The 21536-nt window shown below is 42.0% G+C and overlaps 1 protein-coding gene across 1 annotated transcript in view; it reads left to right on the top strand.

Annotated features, from left to right (window-relative positions):
• The window catches only part of MAMDC2 (MAM domain containing 2), a 140739-nt gene that overhangs the window by 89960 nt on the left and 29243 nt on the right, over positions 1 to 21536 (top strand). Inside the window, exons 7-9 of the mRNA XM_080911374.1 lie at positions 2129 to 2222; positions 7735 to 7878; positions 10160 to 10425. Coding sequence (XP_080767500.1) covers positions 2129 to 2222; positions 7735 to 7878; positions 10160 to 10425 — 504 coding nt within the window. The remainder of the gene's footprint in view (positions 1 to 2128; positions 2223 to 7734; positions 7879 to 10159; positions 10426 to 21536) is intronic.

A 21536-nucleotide genomic window follows, 5' to 3' on the forward strand; every position in this document is an offset into this window, starting at 1 on the left:
TTATTCTTCTGGCTGCTTTTCAGTGGTACCATCTGCTAGCCTGCTGCAGAACTGGGGAAGGCTGGCTTGAACTCCACCTCCAATGTGCTCTGTCTGTTGCTAATGTGCCTGATACTCCTCTGCCTCTTCCATAGCCCTCTCAACTCCCTAACCCCAAACAGCCCCAGAGAGAGTGCAGAGCCTTTGTAGAATGTGTACTATTTCCTGTCACAGTGTCTGACCAGGCTTTGATTTGCTCTTACAGCTCAGTGGAAATTTTTCTATGACTTTGGCAGCAAGAAGGCAAAGAAATGCTGCCCCAGAACATATTCCTTCTATTAAAGTGAAATGAGTTGCATGTTAATGCACACTCAGGCAGGCATGTGTATACATATGTGCATTCACATGTATGCAAACACACATGTATGTACATATACATACTACACAGATAGTGTTTTCTTTATCAACTTCTTTTGTAGACTCTTTAGGAAACAATTCCACGAATAGAGAGCATTGCTGATTTTTTTTTAAATTGTCACTCGAAAGTCATATCGCTAAGTACTACTATCAGTACCATTCATCTTTGGGTCCACATGTGTGGGATTTTGCTGCACTAGCCTGAGTCTGTCCTTTGGGTTGTTTGCTCTTACTAATTGCCAAGAAAAGGAATTGGCACTGGAAAAATCAGTCAACCCAACATCACCACATTCAAAAGGAATGTGGTGCATTTCAAAAGGAAAATATAGACTTTTCTGAACAGAAAACCCTGGCATATGGGCTGTAATTGCAGACCCATGTTGGAAAGAGCTTCTTAATCTCCCCGCTCAATATGAACAGTCTTTGCCCTTCCTCCAACAGTCCCAGTGCCTTTGGTCTGTGTTGAAGGTGGGAGGAGTGTACACATCAAAATTTTCCCTTTTGTAAAGACTACAAGAATATCAGTCATTTGGCATAGAGACCTATCCTTCTACAGTATGACTTCATCTTACTTACATTTGCAAAACCACTGGGGAAACAGAGATCCTAGCGATTAGGACCCTGGGTAACAGCAGCCTCCTTTAGATGGGTTTGCCTCCTCCAGTCTCAAGAGTCTGCATCACAGACTTCATGCAACTTCATGTATTTATCCCTTCCTGGCCCTGGCATGCATTTAAGTTTGAAGTCATGACCCACAATGTGCCTTAGCTAACAACCCACACAGCATAGACTACACACCAGGGTTGTTTTCCTAACACAACTTGGACCTGTGCTGATCACACCTTGTGCCTTATTGTCTCAGACAGAACATTCAAAGTTAGTGGATCGGAGATAAAAAAAAGTAAAACTATCACTGTCCCCATGGTCTTCGTGAATGCACTGGAACATGGCTGGAAAGACCTAGTAACAGCCCTCATTACTGACTACTGTGTCTTTGCCCAGGCTCATCTGGAGTGCCATATGGGGCCAGGAGCACAGACAGATTAGAGGTTAGCTTCCTGTGGATAATGGAATAACCTAATTTATTTTCTTCACTGACTTTTCCCTGTAAATGAAAGCCATGGTGCCAATCAACTCTGGAATCTGTCAGAAATGTCTTGGGCATGCTAACTGGTACTCAAGGAATAGGGCATAGGGCACCCAGTAAATACAAATTTCAGGTGTCTTGGTCCATTAGGGCTGAGGTGCTACAACAAAATACCATAACCTCAATGTTGTATAAACATCAGAAATTCATCTCTCACAGTCGAGAAACTGAGAAACCCAAGATCAACATGCTAGCAGACCCATCGTGACAGGGTTCCTTTTCCAGGGGAACAGATGGCATCTTCCATTGTTCTCCACATAGAAAAAAGCTTCTCTGGACTCTTATAACTAAACCTACGAAGGAGGGCTTCACCCTTGTGGAGCTAGTCACTTCCCCCAACGGCTCACCTTCTAATGTCGTAGAATTGAGGTTTAGATGTCAGGAGATAACGTTTCAGCAGGCAAACATAGTGATTTCACTTTCCGTGAAAGAGGCTCTGGGTTAAGAGGGGTACTAACCAAACAAATGTTGGAAAAGACTTGCATGAACCCTTGGCCTCAGTTGGCTTGGTCGATGAGTCATTTTTAATCATGTAAGAGCAATAGAGTATGTAAATATATACCAAGCTGTCGTTTTCCTCCCCAGGTTGTTTTTGAAGTTGCTTTCAATGGCCCCAAAGGAGGCTATGTTGCCCTGGATGATATTTCTTTCTCTCCTGTTCACTGCCAAAATCAGACAGGTGAGTCCTGCTCACTCTTCCTCACTTTGGATTGTGCCTGCCTCACCAGATGCCCACTTGTTTCAGGTTGCCTTTAATTTCCTCACCTTTTGTCTTACCTTGTCTTTAAAAGATCATCAAATGAATAATCATTTTTGCTGAACTGTTACCCCCTTTCATCCCACATATAGTGGATTTTAATGTCATTGATACTATACACAAGCTTTCATGAGGCACTTTCCCCACCTGATTAATAGTTAAGCAAGGAAAACTTAAATATTAATTTCCCTAAATTTATTTACTTCTTTAAACAACACCTTGGCTCTATAAGTGAATAACTCCATAGACTGAGGATGAAAAAATCCTTACAATCTACTGGATAGAATTATAGAAACTCTAATTTTTAAGTTTCCAAGATTGATAATGTCCTTATTCATATATATATGTATGAATACTAACTAATATTTACTAACTAATATATATACACATATATATACATATGTATTAGTATTTAGTAAATATCTCTGGAATGGTTTTGGCTAAACAGTGTATGTTGATAACTTAATTACCTTCTTTTTCAAAGTGAACCCTCACAAAACTTTATCGGGGTCAAAATTAAAATTTCGTAATAATGTTCTGCTTTTGGGGAAAAATGGGTGAATACAAGTGTTTTACAAGAAGGATGATGGTAGTTAATGACACAGTTAAATTCTATTGACCTTACTGGGCAGTAAACCCATTTCCTCACAACACCCAGGGCGACACTGTGCCCACCCCATCTTACTAGTAAACATTCCTTCTGTATCTGGAGCTTAGGAAATCATTACTGAAGCTGACCATTGTGACCTGACTCTCTCTTAAGATAGAACTGGTCTGTAATATGCTTTCGGCTAACTCCTAGCAAGATTTCCTATTTGTGCTAATTGTTACTCCCAAATTAAAAAGTAGCCTAATTTGCTGAAACTAAGGATTTTTTTTTTTTTTTTTTTTTGGTGTGTGGTGGTTTGAATGAAAATGACTCCCATACGACCAGAGAAAGTGAGAATGTTAGAAGGTGTGGCCTTGCTGGAGGAACTGTGTCCCTGGGGATGGGCTTTGAGGTTGTAATGCTCAAGCCAGACCCAGGATCACACTCTCTCTACATCTCCAGTACCATCTCTGCCTATGTTCCACTGTGCTTCCTGCCACGGTAATAATGGACCACACCTCTGAACTGTAAGCCGGCCTCACCTAAATGTTCTCCTTTACAAGAGAGTTGCTGTGGTCATGGTGTCTCTTCACAGCAATGAAACCCTAACTAAAACATTTGTTAACTATTGTTTTGCTAATTCTAATTTCTTTTAAGGGGAGTTAAATGAGACCATCTCAATCCAGAGCCCCACACAAGGGAGACAAGTACTCTACCTCCTAATCTACCCACCTAACTCTGTGTAGGGCAAGATGTAGAAGTAGCCAGGAGGCAACAAAGGCAACCTTATAGATGCCTCAAAAGAGATACAAAATGTGTGTTAGCACTTCCAGGCAACATTGGTCTGACTGGTGAACAGGAGGGAAATAAAGATTCCAGTAAAATGAGTCTACTTGAGAGGGCCGTCGTCACCTGAGTGTGTAATTCATTCACACAGGCCCTTTTCCTTGCAGGAACCCACATGTGTTTTTTCATACAGTAGACTATATTGGCCTTTAGAATTCTTCATTGTGCTAACTTTACTTTAAAAATACTGACTTACATCCTTTTAGTATTATGACCCAAGAACAAGGTTCTAAAATCTTTCTTCACACTTATAAGCTGTGTGATCTTGTCATGGTAATTTTTTTAAAGATTTGTTTTTATGTGCATGAGTATTTTGCCAGCAGGTATGAATGTGCACGTATGCAGTGCCCACTGTGGGCAGAAAAGGGTGTCAGAACTGTTAGTTCGAGGTGGTTGTGAGCCATCATGGAGGTGCTGGGATGGCAACATTGTATCACAGTGTCAAAAAGGTTAGGATACTCCTGGGTCTAGGCCGTTGCCTCTCTTTCTTCTTCTAGAAAGCCTTACTTAATGCCCAACTCCAAACTGCTGTGACATATACAGGCCCCAGCTTCTCTCCATTGCACTCCCAGGCCAGGGACTACAAGACTCCTGACACTCATGGATACTCATAGACACTCCTCAGAAGACTACATGAGCCAACAGCAACCACTCACCAACAGCTAGATGCTGCCCAGAGTTCTTATTTAGTTTGAAAACTCCACTCCAATTGCTGCCTAAACTGGAGATAAAGTTGCTGACATCCTCCCTGTCTCAAGTACTCTAAAGTACGTCTGCTACTTTTCAGAAGCCCAGCCACTGGGTCATCATGGTTCTCTAGTCTAGGTCCTGGCCACACTCACTCTTCACCCAGTCAGCTTTGAACGGTCTCTGTCTCTGCTGCATTTAAAAGTTCCTCGTGGGAAATGAAAGTACTGCCCAAGGTTTGAGTCCTTCGTTGTCTCCTGTGTCCTGTGCTTGTCTCTTGTAGTACACCGCAGGGCTTTGGGGCCTCTTGGTTACAGCACTGGTACTTAGATCATCTCCGGGAGCTCCATGCAGCAGAGAAAGGGGGTACAAGCATGCCAATGGCTCTTCCCAGGCTGCCTTGAATTCCAGCTAATGAACTTGTCTAAAAGGCCTTCCACTCCTAAGAAATTCAAATGTCATAAAGCAAGTAATTACATGATGACACTTTCTGATAAACTGTTTCAAAGGGTTTGCTTTCCTTTCTTTTTCCTACCAACTGATGCTCAGTGGCCTGCATCTGCCTCTGCCTCCAGTTCCTCCCTATGTGTCCAGCATGTCGTCAACACGCCCCAGCCACTCAACTTTTTATCTTCACTTGACCCAAACTGCTCAAATGAGCAGTGAACGAGGACTTTGTCTCCTCCTCGGATGCTGCGTAGCTCCATGAAGGTCCCCATCTTTGGCTTTCAGATACTGTCTGAATATTCTACACAAAGTAGACTTAGTCTATGATTGTCACTTTTGAAACTTTCTATCAGACCATAAACAAATCATTTCTAATACCAACTATTTAGCAAGTGAAGAAAATAACAACCAGGAAACCATGGATAAAAGGTATTTGTGCTTAAAGTTGTGTTTTATTAGAGCAATTTGATGTTCAGCCAAGTGGTCAGAAGTCACAGTGATAACAGATATATTCCTTCCCCCGTATATATTACTATCACTCAGACTCCAGAGTTTACATTAAAGGTCACTGTTGGTATTGAATGTTCTACAGGAGCAGACACATTTGTAATGACACATGCCCGCCACTACAGTGTAATCTTGCCCCCACAACCACTGGCTTTTTCCTTGTCCTAATTTCACCTTCCCTCATGCCTTGTGGTTGTGAAGTCATACAGTGTGCAGCCTCTTCATTCATTTAATATTGCACATTTATGTTCCTCCAGACCTCTTCATGACTCCATTGATCATTTCTTTTTAGCACTGAATAATATTTCATTGTCTAAACAACTGTACCACAGCTCACATGCCTATTCACCAACTGAAGGACATCCTGGCTGATTCTCCATTTCAGCTGCTCTGAATGAAGCTGCTATAAACTTTTGAACTTCAGCACTACCTCTGCCCCTCTTACAGACCTAATGAAGGAGTTAAGATTCTCTTGCAGCTACCTAGGGGTGCTGTTCTGTTCTGAGGTTCATTCCTGGTGAGTGATTGCACTGACCTGATTGGCTCTTTGTGCCAGATATTCCAGAGTACCTTGTCATCCCCCGTGCTACATAGCTGGCTGTACATTTTGAATTTTTCATTTGTTTTTCATTACCACGTAGAGGGAGGTTGGCTAAGTATTGAGATAGTGGTGTTTCTTCTGCTCTCTGTTATCAATGGAAGAATGCTGAAGGGTCCTGGTGTATGTGACATCATATTAAGTTTTCTCAGGCTTTGTCCCCTGGGCTTAAAGATACACCCTCATTCTAGCAGAAGTGGACAGAGTAGCATGTGGGTGACTCACCAGGCTTACAGCACTGCAGTCTTCATTTTCTTTCCCACTATCAAGCTTGGACATGTGACCTGAAATGCCATCATGTTCCAGTTACATGGGAACAGTTTCTTCTTACTCTTTTTCTATAATGTCTGTTAGTCACTACCAAAGGAAAAACAGAAGAGAGACAGAGACAGAGACAGAGAGGGGGGAAGGATTTGCTGGAATATGGGAATTCGATATGGAACTTCTGAGATTCTTTTCTCAGATCTACAAAGCAATAGCATTAGGCAGGGCCAGCATTTGCCTCATCTGGCCTTGAAGAACACTATACTCCTTTATATATTGAATTGTTTCAATATGTATCTGCAGTGTAATTGTGGAATAATTAGTAAGTTTGGGAAATTTAGTATTGATACAGTTATCAGTTAGCTCACAAAGTATACAACTGTTCCAACTGTTTTTGTTTTTACATCTATGTGTTTTTCTGGGTCAAAACAAAATCTTGGGTTTCTTGTAGCTTGGTTGAATGATTCTCTTGACCATTTAATCTGGCTGTGTTCTTCTGCCCACATGAATACTTTCATAGGTTGAAAATTAACTGAGAACATAGTCTCATCCTAAACAGCCCTGAGTTGCCAGCTGGCTGTTCCCAGGATGAAAGTTTCTCAAGAAACAACTTTCCAGCTATACAAAACAACACACTTTATCTCTCTGGCCCTAAAATGTCCCAACTGTGTCTCTCACCAATCAGACTAAGCTTATACTAAGCATCGCAAACTGCTATGGTTACAGGCCCTCTAACTCCAGAGGGCAACCTATGTCCTGTGTTAATAGGACCAACTATCATTCCCAAAGACTCCTCTCTCTCTCTCTCTCTCTCTCTCTCTCTCTCTCTCTCTCTCTCTCTCTCTCTCATCTGGGTAGTCTCTGCCAAAGGGACACTTGTTATCCATTGTAAAGGATAAGAGGACTCAGCAAACAGCAGCATCCTCGGAAAAACCCGTGTGACTTCTGAACTGTATGGTATCTGATAAAGGCTGCTTTTCTCAAGAGCAGCAGTTCCTACAGCTCATGAGATTCTAACTGCTCAGATGTAGACCAGTCAACAAAGAGGAATTATCTCTGGAAAATACTATTTCTAAAACACATCTTAGAACTTAAGAGCCTCTTTAAAAAAAAAAAAAAAAAAAAAAAAAAAAAAAAAAAAAAAAAAAAAAAACTCCTCTCCTTTTTCTTTTTTTTCTTTCTTTTAAATGTTGTAGGAGCCAATTTGAGTAAATGTCTACAACCTTTACATCCTCAAAGGAAATCCCTTCTGAAACCAGCACTTGTTTATTTTTTTAGATAATGTGATCAGTGCTCCTTCCTGCCCTTCTTTTAGAGGAGAAAAGAACAATTTTCCTGTCATGTCCAAACACTGTTTTGATGATAAACCTGTCAGCCTATTTTGCTGTGTGTCTCCCTTGGTCTCCCTGGCACATATGTAACCGTATCTGTCAAGTGTTTGACTGAGCCCTCTGAGAAACCCAGGCTCACTCTAACTTTGGCTCTCATTTTCTCAGGGCTTCCTTTCAGTGCTGTGGAAACAAGCTGTGATTTTGAGAAAGACTTCTGCAATTTTTATCAAGACAAAGAGGGACCAGGTTGGACCAGAGTAAGAGTAAAACCAAACATGTATCGAGCAGGAGACCACACGACAGGAACAGGTGGGTCAGAGGCCTGTCAGGCCACATATCCTGGGTTTGCTCTCCCATACCACTTGCTAGCCAGCCTCATTCCAAAGAAAGATAAGAAAGAGAACAAAGAAGTAACAAACGGTGATGTTTGGCCATTTTTAAAAGTTGTAATTCAAGATACTACACTACCCAAAGTATTTGCCAGTTCATTAAGTAGAGAAATCTTTGGAAACTGTTTTGCTCTTCATTTCAGATAAAATACTTTTAAAAATTCAATTAAATTCCATTTGCATTTCAATGAACAAAAAACATGATAGATAAACAAATTAACAAATTTATTATAGACAAATTAACATAATTCCAAGCATGCAGGGGTGTCTGGGAGTGAGAGTATGGGGAACTTGTCCTTTTTTCTCTTAGATTCTGTAGCTGGGGCTGAAAATTCAACAGACAAGAAGCAGGCTACCAAAAGAAAAACGTGACATTCTAATAATGTATTTTTATATGCCCATGGGAAGCTTTAAGGGGAAAATGAAGACTGGAAAAATGCATAGTCCTGAAAGCGTATGTGTCATTTTTAACAAAGAATGGTAAAGTTGTGGAAAGAACAAGACAAAGGCAAAGCAGAGCGTAAACAGATCCATTTTGGTGTAGTCTCAGTCTCTACTACACTGACTTCCTGAACAGGATGTGTGCCTGGCTCATAGGAGGTTTGATGGCCTCCTTTAGATAGAAAGTGAGTGGGCAGAGATCCCTTTGCCTCTATGGTCTTCAGTGACTTCAGCTCAAAATCATCACTATGCCGTTGTGGCATATGTGATCTGTTCTGATGACAGTGCCCTGAGAGAGAAGAGAGGAAGGACCTTCTGGCTGGGGATGTAGGAGTAGTCTCTACAATGGAAGCATCTGTGGGGTCTCTCAGTGTAGAGACAGCAGCCACACCAACTGGTAGGCTGCCTGTAGGGAGCGGTGGTACCATGAGGAAGATGGGGAGGAAAATGGATGATGGGTTTGGCAGAGCAAACACTAGGGGTTATTAGAAAAGCAGTAAGAAACCACCGAAAGGCTTTGAGCAGGAAACAAATAATATTCAGGTTCCAAAACCGTCTGGCTGTTGTGTGGCCACCCATATTTTTCCATTGCCCTCACAAAGCACCACAGACTGGGGCTCACACAGCTGTTTTCCGTCATGGCCAGAGGCTGGAAGTCTGGAATCCAGGGGCTGGTGAGGCTTTTCTGAGAGTCTGGCTTGGGGACAGCAGTCCTATCTCTGTCCACACATGCCCTGCCTGTGTGGGGGAGAGAACAAGCCCCCGCCCCCACAATCCTTACAGGAATGAGTTTTTTAAAAGTAATTAGAGCAAACGCTGACCCGCTGAGAACGGATCAGCAAAGGGAGAAACTGTTGTGGTCTGCCTGACTTCACATATATGGATGCACTTTAACTTGACCATGTGGGTTGGATTGGTAGTAAGGGGACCATTGCTGCTAGGAATTCCTCCTGCTATTTAGAACTAAGAAACAAAGAAATTGAACACAGCCACGACATCGGGGAGCATCGGTGCCCGACTGGTCAGAAACATGATTTTTCAAGGACGGGTTTAATACATAGGTATATCAAGAGAAAGAACAGTGTGTTCTGCCCAGAACTCTCATGATGCCAGGCCAGCCTGCCTTCCCTCCTCCTGATAGGCCACTACAGATAGAGCAGGGGAAAGTCAGGGAAATGAGCTCTTTGAGTGCCACTGACTATGACCCAGCACAAGACATCCAGTAGTCCCAACTCATTCATTCTTTTTTGTGTTATGAAAAAGGAAGTGTCATTCCTACTTAATGCCATGAATCTGAGTCCATGTCCTATAAGATCTACACTGCTTTGTGACACTCACTTGACATTCTAAGAGGATTCACTTGCTATCCAGGTCTAAGAATATTGTATAGATTTTTTTTTCTTTTGTCACTTAAACCACAGACATTAGAAAGCCTCTTCCGTGGTGTAAAGCCTATGGAAGTAGTCTTTGAAGGGAAACCCTATTGCCTTAACTGGTTTCCAACTGACTGTGTGAGCTCACTCTGCATTGCTGTTCCATTAAGTTTGTGGTTCTCAACTTTCCTGATACTGTGGCCCTTTTAATACAGCTCCTTATGTTGTAGGGACCCCCAATCATAAAACTATTGCATTGCTGCTTCATAACTGTAAATTCACTACTGTTATGAATCATAATGCAAATGTCTGATATGCAGGATGTCTGATATGTGATTCCCACAGGGGTTGAGAACCACAGCAGTAAGTGGTTTGTTTTCCTCACAGGGCATTACCTGCTGGCCAACACTAAGTTTACATCCCAGCCTGGTTACATTGGAAGGCTTTACGGCCCCTCTCTACCAGGAAACATGCAGTACTGTGTGCGCTTTCATTACGCCATCATTGGCTTTTTGAAAATGAGTGACACCCTAGCTGTTTATATCTTCGAAGAAAACCATGTGGTTCAAGAGAAGATCTGGTCTGTGCTCGAGTCCCCAAGGGGTGTTTGGATGCAGGCAGAAATCAGCTTTAAGAAGCCCATGCCCACAAAGGTACGTTAGAACCTGCACCGTGTCCATTTTAGTTGCTAAACATGGCTAACAATTACTGTTTAGCTGGTGATGTATTCTTCTGTTCAGTTTGACACCTGCATTTGACACATATCACTCACCCCTGGACAGGCGCATGTTAAGCCTTCAATTTCTTTGCATTTTTTGAATTATATCTACCTAAAAAACTTTCATTCCCCTTCGTTTCTCTCTTTTTCTCCCTCCTTTCCTCCCCCTCCATCTATTCTCTCTCTGTTTCTCTGTCTGTCTCTCTCTCTCTCTCTCTCTCTCTCTCTCTCTCTCTCTCTCTCTCTCACACACACACACACACACACACACACACACACACACACACACACACAAAGATAGAACTTTAAAAGATGAGATCCTTGTGCATGGGTTTCACTGTAGCTGTACGGTCAGCACTCAAGCCTTAGCAGAGCACAGGGTTAAGACAGGCTGCTCTCTAGACCTGGAGCCAGCCGCCCCCACTCAGAGACTGACACAGGGAATTATCAGCAGCTGATTTTGCTCGCAATGAAAAGACAAAAATGGACACCATAAATCAAGGAGAATACAGAGGAATGTCAGCAACCTCCCAGGCTTAACAACTCATAAACCCAGGGAAGTTTCACAGTTGCAATAAATTCTGTGACCCACAAAATATGAAACCAGTATGAGGGAAAAATCATTTTGTTTCAGCCTATCGGCTGACTGACAAATTTTTCTTGAATGCCCTCTCTGTGTAAGAAAAGGACCAAAGAGAATAAACAAAGGGCCTTTCCTGTAAATATATGTCATATGGTGGGATTTCAGTGTCTATTGGTAAAAGAATGGGTAAGCAAGCTGACCATCCAGGAGTTACCCCAATTCCAAGTTGCCCATGAAAGATTCAAACCATGGGAGGGAGAGCTTGCTGCCTAGACAATTCCAATGAATCTTCATTTGTACAGTATCTCTTGACATGTGCAGTGTAGTGGAACCTTCTTCTTTGATCTATCAGCCCTGGAGAATCCCAGGTCTCTCTGTTCCTCTTAAATATCTCAAAGAATTAAGTTGTTTTTCACTTAACTCTAACACATAGTTATCACACACACACACACACACACACACCAGTTTCACATAACCAGGGTGCACCATAAAGTAGAATTTTTGTTATGCTTTGAGTTCAATGTTGTTGCTTTTTAAAAGAAACATAAGAAGCTTCTTGTTCACTTATTTGGATTATACGTCTTTATTTGTTCACCCAGATATGTCTGTTCCTTTACACAACCATCATTTATTCTGTATATGTTTGATGCAAGGGATATGAAAGATAAATGAATCTCAGATCCTAGTCTTGAGTCTGAGGTCGCAAGTGATCACAGGTTGAGATACCTAAGGTGTGTCGATACATTCAGCAAATGTCACTATCCCACAAGGATTGCTCAGAAAGTTATAAAAGTGGTTCTACTGATTCTTACTGAAAATGGTGTTACCCAGGCTTGGCAGTGCTAATATTTGGAAAGTCAGACTTCAAGCCACAGGGGTTTCTAACCCCTGTTCCTACTCTCCTCTATAACCTCTACTGCCAAGTACTGAGCTGTTCAGGAGTCTGATCAACCCTTTACAGTGGGTCCCTGCTGGTCCCTGACTCCCATGAAGCTGAAATAAGCATCCCAGAAAATAAGCATGTCCCAGAGGTTCTGCCCTTTTCTTCTTGGGAAGCTGAACACCAAGAAACCCAGCTACCATGCAAGTTCCTCAGCCAGACCCAGTCGGGGTAGAGGAACTAGGATAGAGCTCCTAGAAGGAACTGGACATGGATTTAGATGGAAGTTCAACATGGAAATCTCTGGGTTCTAGAAGATTCTAGAACCTCTAGTTCTAGAAGATTCCTGCTGGGAAGAACTAGCTCCTGCATAACTCATGCATAAATAAAGCATGCAGTAGGTAGGGAGAAAATGAAGCTTGCTTTTTATGGTATATACACATGTGGATTTATGTATTTATATATGGTTTCATGTATTTATATGCACATGAAAGCTACTTAAGACAAGGGATATAGTGAAGAGTCAGTGCCCTCTACTCCTGAACATAAACTCCTATTATTCTCCTGTTTTCTTCTGAGGGGTTTCCTTCCAGATTTGCCACATTTTTCTCCCTTAACATTTTTTTGCATCTTTATTAAATATTTTATGTATTTACATTTCAAATATTATCCCGTTTCCTGGTTCCCCCATCTCCCATCCTCCCTCCCCCTGCTTCTATGAGGATGCTCCCCCTCCTACCCATCTATTCCCACCTCAACACCCTGACATTCCCCTACACTGAGGAAATGAGCTTTCACAGGACCAAGGGCTTCTCCTCTTATTGATAACAGACAATGACATCCTCTGCTACATATGTGGTTAGAGCCATGGTCCCTCCATGTGTACTCTTTAGTTGGTGTGTTAGTCCCCGGGAGCTCTAGGGGAGGTTATTATTGTTCTTCCTATGGGGTTGCAAACCCCTTCAGCTCTTTTAGTTCTTTCTTTAACTCCTCCATTGGGGTCCCTGTGCTCGGTCTGATGGTTGGCTGCAAGCATCCTCATCTGTATCATCTGTAAGGCTCTGGCAGAGACTCTCAGGAGACATCTGTATCAGGCTCTTGTCCTCTGTTAACTTTAACTGTGTTTTTTAATTCTCTGCTATGAAAAAATAAGAACTTTCTCAGTTTTATGGTATTTAATTGTATTTGTATTCTCATAACTTAAAACTTTACTAAACCTCAATGTCAAACTTTAGATACTGTTTATTTACACCTACTTTATAAGATGAATAAATCCTCACTCTTACAATTTTCCTTTGCTTTCTTTGCCCATCTCAAATATATAGTTATTTTGACATTATTATGACCTAAACATACACTTACATACCTACTAAGTCCTCTGTCCTTGACCTTGAACAAATATCCCAGCAGGGACCCTGTTGACATTATAAGGCAGACAATTCTGCCTTTGAATAGAACCATCCCACAGATTATTAGATTTTAAACTTCTATGGTGATTGCAACAACCAAAACTATTTGCACAGTCCTAAAGGCCCTGAGAGGTGCCATGGCATCCTTAGATGAGAACCATTTCTCAATAAGCTGATTCTAAGACTTAAAGTAGTCTATCTCTAACTGCAAGCCCTGTTTGCTTCTTTACCCTCTGTCTACTGTTTTGTAACAGTTACAGTGAACTCTTCTCCTGCCATAGCCCCCTGGCTTTTCCTTATTAGTGTCTGTGTGCTTTGTTTTGTTTTCTATGGTATGGGAAACTGAACTATACCAAATTCACAATTGGTACACTAGCACATTTTCAGTGGCTAAAGATTTGGGCAAGTGCATGTTTTAATGAAATCTTTGCTCAGCTCTCCCACCCTGAAGTTCCTGCGTGCTCACAGATTTGGATGGATGCTCTTCAGATGTCTAAGAAGCTAGAGTTAGATGTGTGGTCCTTGTGTAAGTACACTTCAATGCCTCCGAGAGTATTTCAGAAGTATAGCACCAAACCTGTGTGATTGTTCCCCACATGCAGTTTCTGTCCACAGAAGGTATGTTTCTCCAAATACTCATCACATTTAGAAAGAGTGTTAAGTCACAAGGCACTAAAAATAGGCACAGGGTAAGGGCTCGTCATCTGTTACATGTTGTCTACAAGTTTCTTTTGGCTGCTTTCTACACGTTGATCACTCAATATTTATTTTCACTTATTCTAAACTGGAGGAAGCATAAGATATTTTCCTGAGCATATTAAGCTTCACGTACATTTTTATAATAATGAGTTGGGAATGTATAATGACAAAGATTCTACAGTGAAGTTCCTGGGACTTCTAGAACATTCCAGGATTGACCTAGATCAAAACCAGGGCTTACAAGGCTGTTCATCGACTATCTATCTACTTTTGTGCCTAGCAGTGTACTCTCTCACTATCAATCCTTAACATCCTCCAACAAACCATTTACAGGGGAGGAGGCTGAAATCTCAGCACATTGGAATGTCGGATTCTTCTTAGTTTTCTTGGTGCTCTCCTTCAGATCACAGGCAAGATCATTACGTTGACTCCCTAATGTGCACCCCAGACTTCTTTCCTCACACAAAATCACCATACTCACCCCAGTTCCATGAGGCCTCACTAGTTTTAGTGACCCCAGCCTGCAGTCTCTGCTCTGCACCAGCAGCAGTCAGATCACTTTCCGGAAGCGGAAGTCAGAAGGTGCCATTTCCCCTGCAAAGCACTCCCACAGCCTGCAGGACAAGAGCTGCCTCTTTGACTATAGCTTGTAGAGGCCCACGTGATCTGGTCCTCACCTACATTGCTGACTTATACCCACTCTGTTCTGCTCATAGGTGCACAGTCTCGTGGGACTCATCTGAGTGTGACGGCCATGCCTTCATGGCCTTTTCACATGTAGTCCCTTCTGCATTGAACGTCCTTCCCCATCAATCCCCACATGAAGGGCTTCCTCTCAGACAGGAACTTTTCAGACCACTCAGTTCATCCGCTCTTCCCCCATCCTCAGATTGTTCCCAACATATTGATTCTCTCATTTCGTGCACCACAGCTATCCCAATCCAAAATTATCTAATTTTTGTTTGCTTTTTTATTACCTATCTCCTCTCCTATGAAAGTCAAGTCTTTGTATAGACAAAGACCTTATCAGCTTTTATCTTCTCTGTCTACATGTGTGAATTTCCCTAAGGAGGGAAAATATTATGATCACACTTGACAGAAAACTTTGGCAAAAAGTAAGGACACTGAGCCAGGTGATGATCCCAGCACTCAGGAGGCGGAAGCAGGTGCATCTCTGAGTTCAAGGCCAGCCTGGTCTACAGAGTGAGTTCCAGGACAAGCCAGGGCTACACAGAGAAACCCTGCCTAGAAAAACAAAACAAAAACAAAGGACACTAATGTTCTGTGCCATGGCTTTGAAGTGGCACTTCTGAGAGTGACAGGAACGGGACTCACGGACTCCAGAGCACATGCTGTTTTTATGCAATGCCTATGTGCCACCTAATCCTCTCTTGGTTCATGTCAAATGACCGTACTGAGTGGGAAGGAAGACCTGTCACTCAGATTAGATTAGGGAGGTAAATAAATCCAAGGCTTTATTGAACTGACTCTCCAGTGATATATTTTAGACATAAGTTTGGCTCCTCAGGGGGGATCAGAATTCAAGATGGTTCATCACAGAAACAGCAGACCAGTGAGTTAGAGGGGAGACGCAGCTCACTGCCTATGGTGCTTAGCTCTGGGTCCTCTGTCTTCATGCTCTAGGTAGTTATGTGACAGTGACCGGTGTAACCTTCCATTTTCTCCCATGTAAAAGGGGCTCCTGGTACTTGCTGCATAAAATCACTCTGTGAACCACATGAAATTGGGTGATGTATGTAGTCTGCTGCTAGCTCATAATTAACACTATTAAATTCAGCTCAACACAGACAGAGGAAGAAAGAACAAAGGCTGTTTTTCTAGGTCACAACATTTATTTGGTGCACAGATAATTCTATATCTTGATTTTTGCTGTGAGGTGTTGAAAATGAGGTCAGAGTTAAATCTCTCCTTAGCAATATTAGATCTTCAGAAAATGGAAGATGTGGACAACCATGACCCTATAATAATATTCTACGTGTGTACATGTGTATGTGTGTGTACACATGTGAGTCGCAGAGATGTGTTTATGTGGTGTGTATGTGTGTGGAGCACAGTTCAATGTCAGGGGCCTTTCTCATTGGTTTGCCAGCCTAGTTTTTGACACAAATCCTTTCACTGATTTGGTTAGACTGGCAATTGAGCCCCTGTGATCCTCTTAGGACTAAGCTGCGTGCATTTAAGAGAAAGCCCCCATCCAACCAAATATAAATAATTATCCCTACTAGGTTAAAAAGAGCAAAACAAAATCTAAACCCTGTGTCAGCCCTTCTTAGCTATGCACCACGAAGTACAACACATCAGATCTGTTCCAATGAACAAGCATTCTGTGGTAAAGGAGTTTGTTTGGAGGACTCCGTAACATATTAGAAACTCTTACTACTGTCCCACTAAAGAGTCCTGCTTAACTATATTTAAAGGGGTGACTCCCTCTGAGCATGTGTTTCAAGCCTTTGAATTACGCAGCTTCCATTAGTTTTATACCAGTGTAACAATTACTTAACAATTCAGTAACCCAATTACTGAAACTGTGGGCTTGGTTGCCTGTCTGCTTAAACAAGGCCATGAGCTTCCAGGGATGAGGGAGCTGGATCTCATTTGATTTTTTTTTTAAATGCTGACACAATCTCTGGAAGACAATAGGTATGCTGTAGTCAAAGGGGGAACAGCCAGTGAATGTTAGAAAGATAGAAACATACATACTCCATGGCAAGAGGAGCAGAGACTAATTGCACAACCCCTGGCCAGAATGATTTGGTTCAGTTTCAGAGACTGGGACTGGGCAGCTGCCTCCATTGCTTGTGTCTTTGGAGAGGCAATAGGTCATGTCAAAGAACACTTTATCATGGATCTGTTCACCAGATGATAGCCAGAAAGCAGTAACAAGGAGACGGAGCCAAGACCTGGGCTTCAAAGACCCAGCCCTGGTGATCCACTTCTGGTTAACACTCCTCATCTCCCACCTTTCTGTCACCTGTACTGGCTGGTGTTGTGTCAATTTGACACAAGTTCGAGTCATCAGAGAGGAAGAAGCCTCCGTTGAGGAAATGCCTCCATGAGATCAGCTGTAAGGAATTTTCTCAATTACTGAGCAATAGGGAAGGACCCAGCTCTTGGTGGGCGGTGCTATCCCTTGGCTGATAGTCCTGAGTTTTCTAAGAAAGCAGGCTGAGCAGGCAATAGGAAGAAAGCCAGTAAGCAGCACCCTTCCATGTTCTGCACCAGCTCCTGCCTCCAGTTTCTACCCTGACTTCCTCCACTGATGAGCTATGATTAGAATAAACCATGAGCACATGGAGAAAGAGGAAGGACGGGAATGTGGCGAAAGGGACAGAGAGGGAAGAGGGTAAGAGCAAGAATGAGAATGAGGAAGGGTCTAGCAGTCTTTTTTATAGTGACTCAGGCACACCTGACTGTTGCCAGGTAACCGTGGGGCGGAGCCGAGAAGAAATGCCAACACTCCCTTCCACTTGCACCATACCTCGCCCTACCGAAACATATCCCTGGCTTCCTTTTCTTTTTTTCTAAAACACAACAATCTGACCATTCCTCCCTGAATCCTTACCTGTCATCTTTCTCTTCTGATCACTCTGGCAAATGAAGTACCGTCCTTGCTTTTGGTATACATGCGCCTTCAAGTCTCCATCCCTGAGGTCACTCTCTCTCTTGCCTCCTCTGAGGTTGGATTTCATCAGCTCCCCTATCTCCTTTTGTACAAACACAGCCAAAGTATGTTGATGTCCTACATTCTCCACATGGAAGCAAGGCTTCCTTTCATCTCGGTGTATTTAAGCTGTTCCTTGCCCTCTACCTCAGAATTCAACCCCTCACGCCCTCGCCCTCCGTCTTTTTTCTCCAGCATTTCTTCAAAGGGTTCCAGCAGCAGAAGGTATTTCTCACTGATAATTCCACAGGGGACCCCACCCTTCTCCGGGGCTTTCTTTCGTGCCCCTTCTTTGAAGCCTGTGTTTATCTGCTGGAATGAAACCTTTATAATGAATGAGCACTGAGAGAGGGATGTAAAGACCTGGCTTTGAATCTTGTGTCTGGCATCAACCTGGTGAATCGGAACACTTCCGGGTCCCCTCTCTTGGAACTGAGCGCACACACTTAGATGACCTCTTAGTCTCCACTTGTTATATTTTAGGCATCTTGGTAGCAGGAATTATGGTTTATTCTTGTGGAAAGTGTATTCCTTTGTAGATGCTTGCTTCTACTTATTTACTCTTACAAAAATCTCATTCCTTCAGGGGAAAAGAGAAGTTGAAAGTCAAGTTGGTGATTCTGATTCCTACCTTTAAATTCGTCATCTTAACTGTGCCCTTAACGCCAAAGTATGTGATTGTAAACTACCTGAATTTTTTTTTTTATTTACTTATGTATTCACTTTACATCCCCATCAGCTCCCAGTCCCATCTCCTCCCTTACAAATCCCTTCCCTATTACCAGAGAAGGGAAGCAGCCCTAGGACATCCAGACATAGTAGGAGGAGGGCTCCAGATTTTTTTTAAATGTTTATCTTTGTGTATGTGTTTTGCTTGCATGAGCATGTACCATGTGCATTCCTAATAGATTTAGTATAAATTTCTTCTAATAAATTGGTAAATAAAAATTAGCCAAGCAATATAAAAATGGATATCTAGAGTAAAATAAAAAGAAATACAATTGAAAATATACAATACATCTAACCTTACAAGTCATTAAAGACATTTTAAAATAATAATATTTATAATCAACTGAATATATATTTTAAGAATATAAAGAACAACAGGAGAACATAACCCATAGAATCAACTAAGCAGTGCTCATAGGAGCTCACAGAGACTGAAGTGGCAACCACAGAACCTGCGTGGGTCTGAGCTAGGTCTACATTTATGTTATGGCTGTTAGCTTGGCATTCTGGTGGGACTCCTAACAATGGGAATGGGGGCGTCTCTGACTCCTTTGCCTACTTGTGGGACCATTTTCTTCCTACTGGGCTGAGAGCTGCTCTTCCTGCAGGGAAACAGAGAAAGAATGGATCCCTGGGTTGGGAGAACAGGGAGAAGTAGGAGAGAATGTACATGCACATATACATCACATGCACATATACATCACATACACATATACATTGCATACACATATACATTACATACACATATACACATATGGTATTAGGAATGCTCATGGAAGCAAAACATTGATATGCACACACCCTAGAGTATGATGTTTGTTTTAATAGCTCTGTTTATACTTTATTCTGTCTGTAGGATTTGATTTATGAATTATAAAAAAACAAACCTTTCCTTTAGGAAAAAAATATAGAGGGCAAGATGTAACTCAGTGGTTGGATGCTTTTCTGACAGGCATAGAAACTTGAGGCTTGATGTTCAGCACCTCAAAAAAAAGTGTATGTACTTATGTATTTATATATGAAAAAAATATTTTACTTTAGATTCCCAAATATATTAACATATATACATAGAAACATTTATTTTAATTAATAAATATATTCATTATAGGATATACATTTATAAATTTTGTGTACACACACATATGTGTATAAACATGATCCTGGAAAGGTGAGTGTCTTCATTAGAGTTACTATTGCTGTTATAAAACACTATGATCAAAAGCAAGTTGGGAAGGAAAGTATTTTTATTCAGCTTACACTTCCATATCACTGTTCATCATTAAAGGGAGTCGGGACAGGAACTCAAGCAGGGCAGGAACCTGGAGGCAGGAGCTGATGCAGAGGCCATGGAGGGATGCTACTTACTGGCTTGCTCCCCTGGCTTGCTTGGCTTGCTTTCTTATGGAAACCAAGACTACCAGCTTGTTCATAGAACCAGGACCACCAGCCAAGGGCTGGGCTCTCCCCCATCAATCACTAATTAGGAAAATGTCCTGCAGGCTTGCCTGCAGCCTGATCATATGGATTTCTACCAAAGTTTTCTTTCAAATGACTGTAGCTTATATCATATTAACATAAAACTAGCCAGGACAGGGCAGACACGAAAGAAATTGTCCTCATATGTTCTTTTTAAGACTTTTGTTTATTTTATTATCATCCTCATCCTCATCATCATCACCATTATTGAGTGGTGTATGATATATGCTTGCATACATGTACCTTGGAGGATATCTGGAAACAACCTTGTAGAGTTTGTTCTCTCCTTCTAAATTATGTAGGTTCTGGGGATAGAACTCAGGTCACCAAGCCTGCATTGTCAGGCCGTAAGCACATCCACCACTGAGCCAAGCTGATAGCGGCTCATGCAGTTTTTATGAGGGCAAATTAATACAATCTTTCAATTACCATTTAATTATATTTATAAGAAGTAAAAACATCCAAACACATATACCTTTTTCATTGTATTTCTAAAGACTTATCACAAAGAAATAATTATGAAGCCAGGCATGATGGTACATGCCTCTAATATAAGATACCCATGTTTGATGTTGGATTGAGCAATTTGATAAGATCCTGTCTTAAGAAATAAAATTTAAAAGGGATAAAAATTTAGCTCTGTTGTAGAGCTTATGCCTAGCATTAGTGAGGCAGGCCTTGGGTTAGATTTCAGTATCCTCAAGAAAGGAAGGAAGAGAAGAAAGGCAGAAAAGGCTGCTGTGAGGCTAGAGAGGGTTACTGCTGTGTGTGTGTTAGCCATCCTTTCACCCCAGCGCTCAGTGACTGGGCAAGCATGGGAGCAGCTTCCTGTCCTTCCCCTCCCTGCCCTAAATGTCATGACAGCCTCACATTACAGACATCAGGTCAGCAAGAGAATGGCAGAACAAATGTAGACTCCAATCCAAGTTGACATGGAGACCTTAAGCAATAAAGACTGAGGGATCCAAGAGTCTTTCTGTGCTGCATGGGTGCTGGATGCACTATTGGGTAAAAAGGATGCACTGTAATGACAATAGATAGGGCGCAGAAGGAGAAGAAGCTTGACCAGATGCTTGCAGACCCAAGTATAGTCAGGACCCCTTCTGCACTGTGGGTATATAACCTGCTATTGGATAAGGTTGGCGAAAGAAATTCTTTGTGGCCATCTAAATCGGAATGACAGTAAAGACTGGGGCAATATTTTTGTTTTATGATGGGATTGTGGAGGGAATGGAATTCTAGATTTTTATCATTTCCCTTAGAGAAGATGAGTTCTAGTCTCTGTGAACTGTTTTTGGAAGACCTGGAGACAGATGTGTAATGGAGGTGGCCCCAGGTGTCTAGAGGGTCACTGCATTCATTCCCTAGAAGAAACAAAGAATTGAGCCAATAGGAAAGAAGAACAAGCTGCAGAGAAGGGGAAAGTAAGCCCTGTATACATTCTAAACAAGAGACGCCTAGAGTTGGCAGCTGGCTCTGGTACATTATAGGAACTCGGGGTCCTTCCTTTCCACTATTTGTTCTGTTTAAATACCTACCACCCATGCCAGAGACCTGCTCACTCTCAAAAATCCCATTCAAAAAGTTA

This window comes from Micromys minutus (assembly GCF_963924665.1).
Source record: "Micromys minutus genome assembly, chromosome: 2".
Taxonomy (NCBI): domain Eukaryota; kingdom Metazoa; phylum Chordata; class Mammalia; order Rodentia; family Muridae; genus Micromys; species Micromys minutus.